This window comes from Lissotriton vulgaris, chromosome 12, assembly GCF_964263255.1.
Source record: "Lissotriton vulgaris chromosome 12, aLisVul1.2, whole genome shotgun sequence".
Lineage (NCBI taxonomy): Eukaryota > Metazoa > Chordata > Amphibia > Caudata > Salamandridae > Lissotriton > Lissotriton vulgaris.
In genome coordinates, this window is record NC_141700.1 from 753,189,859 (window position 1) to 753,202,315 (window position 12,457).

General features: G+C 52.6%; 1 protein-coding gene across 1 annotated transcript in view; it reads right to left on the minus strand.

Moving 5' to 3' along the window:
• Nucleotides 1–12,457, minus strand: part of SHBG (sex hormone binding globulin) — a 98,521-nt gene that overhangs the window by 12,395 nt on the left and 73,669 nt on the right. Inside the window, exons 5-6 of the mRNA XM_086946040.1 lie at nucleotides 10,170–10,338; nucleotides 6,925–7,067 (exon numbers count right to left, since the gene is read on the minus strand). Coding sequence (XP_086802166.1) covers nucleotides 6,925–7,067; nucleotides 10,170–10,338 — 312 coding nt within the window. The remainder of the gene's footprint in view (nucleotides 1–6,924; nucleotides 7,068–10,169; nucleotides 10,339–12,457) is intronic.

The following is a 12,457-nucleotide window of genomic DNA, read 5'->3' on the forward strand; positions in this document are numbered from 1 at the left end:
CACCCTACATTGGTCATCTGTGCCCTTGCACCCTACATTGGTCACCGGTGCCCTTGCACCCTACATTGGTCACCGGTTCCCTTGCACCCTACATTGGTCACCGGTTCCCTTGCACCCTACATTGGTCATCTGTGCCCTTGCACCCTACATTGGCCACCGGTGCCCTTGCACCCTACATTGGTCACCGGTGCCCTTGCACCCTACATTAGTCACCGGTGCCCTTGCACCCTATATTGGTCACTGGTGCCCTTGCACCCTACATTGGTCACCGGTGCCCTTGCACCCTACATTGGTCACCGGTGCCCTTGCACCCTACATTGGTCACCAGTGCCCTTGCACCCTACATTGGTCACCAGTGCCCTTGCACCCTATATTGGTCACTGGTGCCCTTGCACCCTACATTGGTCACCGCTGCCCTTGCACCCTACATTGGTCACTGGTGTCCTTGCACCCTACATTGGTCACCAGTGTCCTTGCACCCTACATTGGTCACCAATGCCCTTGCACCCTACATTGGTCAACGGTGCCCTTGCACCCTATATTGGTCACCGGTGCCCTTGCACCCTACATTAGTCACTGGTGCCCTTGCACCCTATATTGGTAAATGGTGCCCTTGCACCCTACATTGGTCACCGGTGCCTTTGCACCCTACATTGGTCACCGGTGCCCTTGCACCCTACATTGGTCACCGGTGCCCTTGCACCCTATATTGGTCACTGGTGCCCTTGCACCCTATATTGGTCACTGGTGCCCTTGCACCCTATATTGGTCACTGGTGCTCTTGCACCCTACATTGGTCACTGGTGCCCTTGCACCCTATATTGGTCACTGGTGCTCTTGCACCCTACATTGGTCACCGGTGCCCTTGCACCCTACATTGGTCACTGGTGCCCTTGCACCCTATATTGGTCACTGGTGCCCTTGCACCCTACATTGGTCACATGTGTCCTTGCACCCTACATTGGTCACCGGTGTCCTTGCACCCTACATTGCTCACCGGTGCCCTTGCACCCTACATTGGTCACCGGTGCCCTTGCACCCTATATTGGTCACTGGTGCCTTTGCACCCTACATTGGTCACTGGTGCCCTTGCACCCTATATTGGTCAATGGTGCCCTTGCACCCTACATTGGTCACCGGTGCCTTTGCACCCTACATTGGTCACCGGTGCCCTTGCACCCTATATTGGTAAATGGTGCCCTTGCATCCTACATTGGTCACCGGTGCCCTTGCACCCTATATTGGTCACTGGTGCCCTTGCACCCTACATTGGTCACTGGTGCCCTTGCACCCTATATTGGTCACTGGTGCTCTTGCACCCTACATTGGTCACTGGTGCCCTTGCACCCTATATTGGTCACTGGTGCTCTTGCACCCTACATTGGTCACCGGTGCCCTTGCACCCTACATTGGTCACTGGTGCCCTTGCACCCTATATTGGTCACTGGTGCCCTTGCACCCTACATTGGTCACATGTGTTCTTGCACCCTACATTGGTCACCGGTGTCCTTGCACCCTACATTGCTCACCGGTGCCCTTGCACCCTACATTGGTCACCGGTGCCCTTGCACCCTATATTGGTCACTGGTGCCTTTGCACCCTACATTGGTCACTGGTGCTCTTGCACCCTATATTGGTCAATGGTGCCCTTGCACCCTACATTGGTCACCGGTGCCTTTGCACCCTACATTGGTCACCGGTGCCCTTGCACCCTATATTGGTAAATGGTGCCCTTGCATCCTACATTGGTCACCGGTGCCCTTGCACCCTATATTGGTCACTGGTGCCCTTGCACCCTACATTGGTCACTGGTGCCCTTGCACCCTATATTGGTCACTGGTGCCCTTGCACCCTACATTGGTCACCGGTGCCCTTGCACCCTATATTGGTCACTGGTGCCCTTGCACCCTACATTGGTCACCGCTGTCCTTGCACCCTACATTGGTCACCGCTGTCCTTGCACCCTACATTGGTCACCAGTGCCCTTGCACCCTACATTGGTCAACGGTGCCCTTGCACCCTATATTGGTCACCGGTGCCCTTGCACCCTACATTGGTCACTGGTGCCCTTGCACCCTATATTGGTAAATGGTGCCCTTGCACCCTACATTGGTCACCGGTGCCTTTACACCCTACATTGGTCACCGGTGCCCCTGAACCCTACATTGGTCACCGGTGCCCTTGCACCCTATATTGGTCACTGGTGCCCTTGCACCCTACATTGGTCACTGGTGCCCTTGCACCCTACATTGGTCACTGGTGCTCTTGCACCCTACATTGGTCACTGGTGCCCTTGCACCCTATATTGGTCACTGGTGCTCTTGCACCCTACATTGGTCACCGGTGCCCTTGCACCCTACATTGGTCACTGGTGCCCTTGCACCCTATATTGGTCACTGGTGCCCTTGCACCCTACATTGGTCACATGTGTCCTTGCACCCTACATTGGTCACCGGTGTCCTTGCACCCTACATTGCTCACCAGTGCCCTTGCACCCTACATTGGTCACCGGTGCCCTTGCACCCTAGATTGGTCACTGGTGCCTTTGCACCCTACATTGGTCACTGGTGCCCTTGCACCCTATATTGGTCAATGGTGCCCTTGCACCCTACATTGGTCACCGGTGCCTTTGCACCCTACATTGGTCACCGGTGCCCTTGCACCCTACATTGGTCACTGGTGCCCTTGCACCCTATATTGGTCACTGGTGCCCTTGCACCCTATATTGGTCACCGGTGCCCTTGCACCCTACATTGGTCACCGGTGCCCTTGCACCCTATATTGGTCACTGGTGCCCTTGCACCCTACATTGGTCACTGGTGCCCTTGCACCCTATATTGGTCACTGGTGCCCTTGCACCCTACATTGGTCACTGGTGCCCTTGCACCCTACATTGGTCACTGGTGCCCTTGCACCCTACATTGGTCACCGCTGCCCTTGCACCCTACATTGGTCACCGGTGTCCTTGCACCCTACATTGGTCACCGGTGTCCTTGCACCCTACATTGGTCACCAGTGCCCTTGCACCCTACATTGGTCAACGGTGCCCTTGCACCCTATATTGGTCACCGGTGCCCTTGCACCCTACATTGGTCACTGGTGCCCTTGCACCCTATATTGGTCACTGGTGCCCTTGCACCCTACATTGGTCACCGGTGCCCTTGCACCCTATATTGGTCACTGGTGCCCTTGCATCCTACATTGGTCACCGGTGCCCTTGCACCCTATATTGGTCACTGGTGCCCTTGCACCCTACATTGGTCACTGGTGCCCTTGCACCCTATATTGGTCACTGGTGCTCTTGCACCCTACATTGGTCACTGGTGCCCTTGCACCCTATATTGGTCACTGGTGCTCTTGCACCCTACATTGGTCACCGGTGCCCTTGCACCCTACATTGGTCACTGGTGCCCTTGCACCCTATATTGGTCACTGGTGCCCTTGCACCCTACATTGGTCACATGTGTTCTTGCACCCTACATTGGTCACCGGTGTCCTTGCACCCTACATTGCTCACCGGTGCCCTTGCACCCTACATTGGTCACCGGTGCCCTTGCACCCTATATTGGTCACTGGTGCATTTGCACCCTACATTGGTCACTGGTGCTCTTGCACCCTATATTGGTCAATGGTGCCCTTGCACCCTACATTGGTCACCGGTGCCTTTGCACCCTACATTGGTCACCGGTGCCCTTGCACCCTATATTGGTAAATGGTGCCCTTGCATCCTACATTGGTCACCGGTGCCCTTGCACCCTATATTGGTCACTGGTGCCCTTGCACCCTACATTGGTCACTGGTGCCCTTGCACCCTATATTGGTCACTGGTGCCCTTGCACCCTACATTGGTCACCGGTGCCCTTGCACCCTATATTGGTCACTGGTGCCCTTGCACCCTACATTGGTCACCGCTGTCCTTGTACCCTACATTGGTCACCGCTGTCCTTGCACCCTACATTGGTCACCAGTGCCCTTGCACCCTACATTGGTCAACGGTGCCCTTGCACCCTATATTGGTCACCGGTGCCCTTGCACCCTACATTGGTCACTGGTGCCCTTGCACCCTATATTGGTAAATGGTGCCCTTGCACCCTACATTGGTCACCGGTGCCTTTACACCCTACATTGGTCACCGGTGCCCTTGAACCCTACATTGGTCACCGGTGCCCTTGCACCCTATATTGGTCACTGGTGCCCTTGCACCCTACATTGGTCACTGGTGCCCTTGCACCCTATATTGGTCACTGGTGCTCTTGCACCCTACATTGGTCACTGGTGCCCTTGCACCCTATATTGGTCACTGGTGCTCTTGCACCCTACATTGGTCACCGGTGCCCTTGCACCCTACATTGGTCACTGGTGCCCTTGCACCCTATATTGGTCACTGGTGCCCTTGCACCCTACATTGGTCACATGTGTCCTTGCACCCTACATTGGTCACCGGTGTCCTTGCACCCTACATTGCTCACCAGTGCCCTTGCACCCTACATTGGTCACCGGTGCCCTTGCACCCTAGATTGGTCACTGGTGCCTTTGCACCCTACATTGGTCACTGGTGCCCTTGCACCCTATATTGGTCAATGGTGCCCTTGCACCCTACATTGGTCACCGGTGCCTTTGCACCCTACATTGGTCACCGGTGCCCTTGCACCCTATATTGGTCACTGGTGCCCTTGCATCCTACATTGGTCACCGGTGCCCTTGCACCCTACATTGGTCACTGGTGCCCTTGCACCCTATATTGGTCACTGGTGCCCTTGCACCCTATATTGGTCACCGGTGCCCTTGCACCCTACATTGGTCATCGGTGCCCTTGCACCCTATATTGGTCACTGGTGCCCTTGCACCCTACATTGGTCACTGGTGCCCTTGCACCCTATATTGGTAACTGGTGCCCTTGCACCCTACATTGGTCACTGGTGCCCTTGCACCCTACATTGGTCACCGCTGCCCTTGCACCCTACATTGGTCACCGGTGTCCTTGCACCCTACATTGGTCACCGGTGTCCTTGCACCCTACATTGGTCACCAGTGCCCTTGCACCCTACATTGGTCAATGGTGCCCTTGCACCCTATATTGGTCACCGGTGCCCTTGCACCCTACATTGGTCACTGGTGCCCTTGCACCCTATATTGGTAAATGGTGCCCTTGCACCCTACATTGGTCACCGGTGCCTTTGCACCCTACATTGGTCACCGGTGCCCTTGCACCCTACATTGGTCACCGGTGCCCTTGCACCCTATATTGGTCACTGGTGCCCTTGCACCCTACATTGGTCACTGGTGCCCTTGCACCCTATATTGGTCACTGGTGCTCTTGCACCCTACATTGGTCACTGGTGCCGTTGCACCCTATATTGGTCACTGGTGCTCTTGCACCCTACATTGGTCACCGGTGCCCTTGCACCCTACATTGGTCACATGTGTCCTTGCACCCTACATTGGTCACCGGTGTCCTTGCACCCTACATTGCTCACCAGTGCCCTTGCACCCTGCATTGGTCACCGGTGCCCTTGCACCCTATATTGGTCAATGGCGCCCTTGCACCCTACATTGGTCACCGGTGCCTTTGCACCCTACATTGGTCACCGGTGCCCTTGCACCGTACATTGGTCACCGGTGCCCTTGCACCCTATATTGGTCACTGGTGCCCTTGCATCCTACATTGGTCACCGGTGCCCTTGCACCCTACATTGGTCACCGGTGCCCTTGCACCCTACATTGGTCACTGGTGCCCTTGCACCCTATATTGGTCACTGGTGCCCTTGCACCCTACATTGGTCACCGGTGCCCTTGCACCCTATATTGGTCACTGGTGCCTTTGCACCCTACATTGGTCAATGGTGCCCTTGCACCCTACATTGGTCACCGGTGCCTTTGCACCCTACATTGGTCACCGGTACCCTTGCACCCTACATTGGTCACCGGTGCCCTTGCACCCTACATTGGTCACTGGTGCCCTTGCACCCTATATTGGTCAATGGCGCCCTTGCACCCTACATTGGTCACCGGTGCCTTTGCACCCTACATTGGTCACCGGTGCCCTTGCACCGTACATTGGTCACCGGTGCCCTTGCACCCTATATTGGTCACTGGTGCCCTTGCATCCTACATTGGTCACCGGTGCCCTTGCACCTTACATTGGTCACCGGTGCCCTTGCACCCTACATTGGTCACTGGTGCCCTTGCACCCTATATTGGTCACTGGTGCCCTTGCACCCTACATTGGTCACCGGTGCCCTTGCACCCTATATTGGTCACTGGTGCCTTTGCACCCTACATTGGTCACTGGTGCCCTTGCACCCTATATTGGTCAATGGTGCCCTTGCACCCTACATTGGTCACCGGTGCCTTTGCACCCTACATTGGTCACCGGTACCCTTGCACCCTACATTGGTCACCGGTGCCCTTGCACCCTATATTGATCACTGGTGCCCTTGCATCCTACATTGGTCACCGGTGCCCTTGCACCCTACATTGGTCACCGGTGCCCTTGCACCCTATATTGGTCACTGGTGCCCTTGCACCCTACATTGGTCACTGGTGCCCTTGCACCCTATATTGGTCACTGGAACCCTTGCACCCTACATTGGTCACCGGTGCCCTTGCACCCTATATTGGTCACTGGTGTCCTTGCACCCTACATTGGTCACCGGTGCCCTTGCACCCTATATTGGTCACCGGTGCCCTTGCACCCTACATTGGTCACTGGTGCCCTTGCACCCTACATTGGTCACTGGTGTCCTTGCGCACTGATCCATTTAACCCATGCACACTGATGTTTGGTGCTCAGGGACGCTGGTCACTATTGCTCTTACACACTGACTGCTGTCGTACACTCACTCTTGACTCCTCTCCAGTCTCCATTTTGCAATAGTGCACAGATTCACGGCTGTCCGTGAAAGGGTTGCACGGCCGGCTCACCTGTCCCTTCAGTCTCAGGCTCAGGATAGGCCGCTCCTGTGAAGACACGTCGGCCAGGGCGAAGATGAGGCCGGCATCCTTCAAGGACCGGATGCGCATCTCCAGGGTCAGGGACCAGTGCTCGAGCCCCCCAGGCCCCAGATCTGGAAGAGGAAGAGGAGGCGGTGAGAGCAGACAGGAAGAGGAAGGAGAAGAGAAGAGGAAAGGAAGGTAGAAGGGAGGGACCAGGAAAGAGGCACAGGAGGAGACAAAGAGAAGATGGCAGAGAAAGATGGGATAGAGGAGACCAAAGGATGGGAGAAGGAGAAGGGGGACATGCTGGCAAAGGAAAAGAGGACAGTGTGATAAAACAGTTAGAGAGGCAAGGACGAAGCCAAAACGTTTGCAGATGAAATAAAGGTGAAAAGAAACATAAAGGGTGATACAAGAGAGCAGAGGAAGAGAAAGACAGTGCAAAGAGGGAAATATGACAATGACGCCTGGGGTACGTGGGTGAAGGAAAAATGGTGCTGATGAAGCTCTTTCATCTAAACTACCTTGCAACGTTTTACAGAATAAAGGGACTTCGCTATAGATGGACTTTGCTTCCCCTGGCCCTGGTGGCTCTTATTAACATCTCTGTTCTCCCATTTCTTTAGTTTCTTTTCTCAAACGTCCACATTAAAGTGAATAGTAGCTATTTTGCTGATTTGGATGCACTTTCAGCCAGTTTCACTTGGGTCCAGTAAAGCAGCTAGGGTTGAATGCTCTGCTCTCCAGCTGGACACCTTACAGAGCGGGAGGGCGCTTCCCCATTTTGAAATGTCCGACCAGGCGCCCTTTCTGATTTGTGTGCAAGGGTGTTGGTTGGCAGAGGTACGAAGGACTCTTTTTTTCTGGATAAATTGATGCAAGATGCTAGTACTCAACTACCAGCCTTTATTAAGATTCCAACATTTCCAATAAAGACAAGGGGGCATATTACCAACAACTAGCGATAATATCGCTATGTTGGATTAGCGGCAATATTATTATCGCCGAGCTCCGCCGATTTTTATTGCAGATAAACCTTGCTATTATCAAGGTCTATCTCAAAAGCGATAAAAATTGGCCGAAATGCATGAATATCGCTGAAAAGTCAGCGATATTCATGCATTAGTGAGCTAATGCTCTTAGCCATGTTATCCACCTACCATTGGATAACATGGCTAAGAACTGCTCTGGGCTGGCGTTAGCTTTTGGAGAAATTCGCGCTTGGCGCGAATATCTCCAAACGTTGGTAATAGGAGATAGCGATGTTAGCGACCGTTTCCAGTCGCTAACATCTTGGCACGCCCACTTTGCATGTCATTAGTGATAAATATCGCTGACATGCAAAGCGGGCCCCAAGAGGATCGCTATCTCCTACTAGCTGTCGCTAACTGGTGTTAGCGACAGCTAGGTAATAGAGAGATAAAATTATCGCCGATTTAGCAGGAAAAATTCCCGCTAAAGCGGCGATAAGGCCCTTGGTAATATGCCCCAAGATGTGAGGATTTGCTTAGACCCACGTGTTAGACTTTTGAATATATACCCTTCTAATCATACTTCTTCAGGCTGGATGCTTCTCACACTCTACAAATTTGGTTTAACAATTTCTCCTGCCCTAATTAGACTTTAGAATTGGTCTGCATTCAGAGAACTGGGATTTTTTTTTCCTACAGGCCAGATAGAGGACATGGCAGGAGATTTCTGCTCGGTGTGGTGATCACGGGCTGTGGCTTTTCATAGGCACAAAAACATGGAATTCCCTGCCTACCCAGCTTAGGCATACACACATTGAACCCACTTTTCAGAAGCTTTGAAAGACCTGTATTTTTACCTTACCAGACGACACTGTTTTATCTCTCATTTAATTCCTTGATGTCAGTATTTTAACTTGTTTTCTCCCCTATTACAGAGTATCAGATACTGTCTCGCTAGCGCCAAGAACCTCCTTGGAGTGAACGTTGCGCTTTAGAGATACCCTCATTCATTCATGGGCTATCATCAGATCACATCCTTTATCATGGTTCATCATTTTGACCCCCGTCTCAATATTCATCCTGCACTTCGTGCATTTTTTAGGTCCAAAGTGGTTGGCGTATGGAATTGGTACAGGCTATTATGGACTAGTGGGGCGCAACAGAATGTGATCAATAATAGTTTAGATAAAGTCCAGTTAACAACACATTGCCATCTCTCTGAGGAGGAAAAGCAGACTCGATCACTACTAGGCCATGGGTCGCTGACAGAGGCAAACTTTCAAAGTATGTTGTTCCTATCGTTGTATGGGCTACTCTACTCCAGTAGCCCTGAAAATAATGGTTCCATCACTTGATAATTATTGGTTTTGTTACAACCACCAGGGCGAAGGGGGGTGACTTACACTTGCCACATGTTAATACCCTTTTGGCAGGGGCTGCCTTCGGTTTTGAGCTCGGCCATGGGGGTAAGAATTGATATGAAACCTGCTTTGGTACTGTTGGACTTTTCAAGAATGGTCAGTCCTCAATAATAGTAAAATCAGGATAGAGGTTCCCTCAGTACTGAAATGTAAGTGAAGGCCTGCCCTTATCAGAAGGTGCAGCTCTGTCTGGATATTAATAGCTCTAGTGTGCATGGGCTGTGTTAGACTACATGTGAGATCCAAGCATGCACCGCCTCCTGAGAAGCCCTGACTCCTCCCTCAGCTGCCTCGGCAGAGTCAGCAGGACCAAGAGAGCCCTTGGGCAAATGAAGAGGACAGAAAACCTGCCCAATGCCCTGTGTCACCAAAGGTACATGGCAGTACCTACCAAGGAGTATGACATGCAGCTACCATGGGACCTGGTGATAAGTTGTGATGGAAGACAAACAGAAGAGTAAAGGAAGAGGCAGAGGCAGGAGGAAGAGACAAGAGGAACTGGAGAAAGTAAAGGAGAGTGACAGTCAGGAGGGACCGGAGGAGGTGTGGAGAAGGAGGCAGGGAAGAGAAAGGAAGTGTTGAGACAGTCATGGGAGGGTAATGAATGCATGGATTAGACAGGAGAGAGTCAAAGAGAAGAGAATGACAGTAGTGAGGAAGACAAAAGAGAATGCAAGAGGGGAGGGGAAATTAAAATGCTAAAGGAGACATTAAATAGAAACGAACGAGACAGCTAGAACGAGTAAGGGAGAGAAGAAAACAAGAGAGAAAAGCAGAGAATGAAGGTGATAAACAATGTTGTAAAGGGGGAGCCAGATGCCCCCAGGCAGCGATCACCCACCTTTCGAACTGAACATGGCCACGCCCGCCCCTGAGAAGAAGCTGCCCCTGTGCACCTGGGCGAAGCAGGGCTTAATTATCCCCTGTCTGACGGGGGGGCCGGTCAGCCAGGTCGTGGTCTGGTTCATCCAGTTCCAAGAGCGGATACAGCCGTCGAGAGCAGGGTTCATCTGAAGAGGAGAGGGAGAGAAAGCCATCACAACATGACCTATTAGAGCACCAAACGACAAGTAATCCTAGAGCGCCCTCGTGTGTCTGAGAGAGGAACTACAGCAAAGGAGCATCAGGGAACAAACTCGGGGTTGGGAGCAATAAGAACAAGAATGTGTGGAAAGAGAACTATGGTGTCGGAGAGCAAACCCAGGGTGTCCAGGACCACATTGTAGTCTAAGGGGGACATATTCAGGGTTTCGGAGTACAAATTTGGGGTGGCTAAGAACAAATCTGCGGTGCCTGCAAACTAACTCATGGTGTCTGAGTACAATCATGGGGTACAATCCCAGGTATCTGAGCAGAAGGTCCCAGGGTGTGTGTCTTTGAGCAAGCTTGACAGCCAGGGAGCACATCTGGGGTGTCAGGGTTACCATCTGTGGGTGCTTGGGCAGAACGTCTTGGCACCTCGGTGACAAAGCTGGGATGTCTGGGTTACTATCCACTCGTGCTTGAGGAGAAAGTAATGGGAGCCTGGATTGTAAAGCTGGGGTGTATGGATTACCTTGTGCAGGTACGTGGGCAAAAAGTCATGGCACGTGGGTTACAAAGCTGGGGTGTCTGAGTTTCCATCTGTGGGTGCTTGGGAAGAAAGTCATGGCACCAGGGTTACAAACCTGGGTGCATTGGACCAAACTTGAAGTTCATGTGAAGAAATCTAGAGAACCTAGGAAAATATTCACGGTCTCTGGGCATAAAACCTGTAGTGCTTGGGTTGAAACATAGGGTGCCTGGGAACAAACCGCGGGTCTCTGGGGAAACAACTTGGGGTGCTAGGTACTCTGGTGGGGGAGTGCTACAGGTCCGTAGGGACCTGACATTAAGTTGGAATTCCTTTGACTTTTGGGGTCACTGAAGAACCGCTCAAAAACACAGACCGCAGTGCTCAATTAAGACGGTCAATGGCATGATGAGCAAAAGAACGATGGTTTGAGTGCAGCTACCCCAAGCGATTGCCATTGGTTAGACAAATTGCAAGCATTCCTCCCACCACCTTTTGTATTCAATGGCGGCGTACCCGGAGACTGCAGTAATGATGGCTGGGGCCAAATAAGCCACTTGGTCAGGAACCACCAGATCAGGTGGCACTCCGGGGACCACCCCACAGAGAGAACATAGAGGTACAGGGAGGAGGGAAGACGCCACCAAAGATCTAACTCTCCAGCAGTGGTCTGCCACAACAACCTCTTGACTCTACTCGCCTAGCACTTAGTGGATGCAGCCCACCGGTTCACCGCTCTCTGGGGAGACAGGCAGCGGGAGATTTGCTGTCAGCAGTCCTGGAATGGGGGGGAGGCAGCAGGGGTTTCTGTTCTTGACAAGTCCTGGGGCCCGTATTAAAGATAAGACACACTTTCCATGTTTGCTCCATGGTGCAACTTAAAGCAGGTGCCCTGGGTGCAAACCCACTATGAAGAAGAAAGCGCTGCCCTCAGGGCAACTATAAACTCAGGCTGCCCCCTGGGCAGTGCATTCAAGAGAAATACTGAGCAGCTGTTTCAAAGCTGCTACGTGTTTATCTGTGCAGGCAGCAACCTGCCTGCAATTTTAAAAGGAATTAGAGACCCACTGCACAGGGGGAGGTGCAGTGAGTGACTGCACCCGCCTACAAGGGGATGTCTGGGGGTACATGGGACCCCCTTTCATCCCTAGAGGGCTGCATTTAGATGGTGCACTGAAAGTGTGCCACCTTTTTGTGGCGCACTTTCAATGCGCCTTCTAAAGGCATGTTTGCCTCTGCACTCACTTGAGTAATGCGGTATGGGCAGGAAAGGCAAAGAGCTTCCCTCATTTATACCAAAGTGCCCCTGGAGCGCGCAAAGCAGGCGCAAACGCCCGTTCCGCCCATGGGGCACCTACGTAATATGGCCCCTGGTGGCAGCATGTGGTGCAGCTATGCCTGCAGCTCTGAGCTTGCATTAAGGTTGGTTGTCAGCATGCCAGACAGTCTACCTCTTTCTCCTGTGAGGTCTCAGCAGTGATAGCAGGTCTTTGCCTGGGGCAGGTTCCCTACTCCTTCAGGGGAGTCAGTCGAATTTGAATACAGTGTGTCAGACAAAATTAACAACCCAAATAATC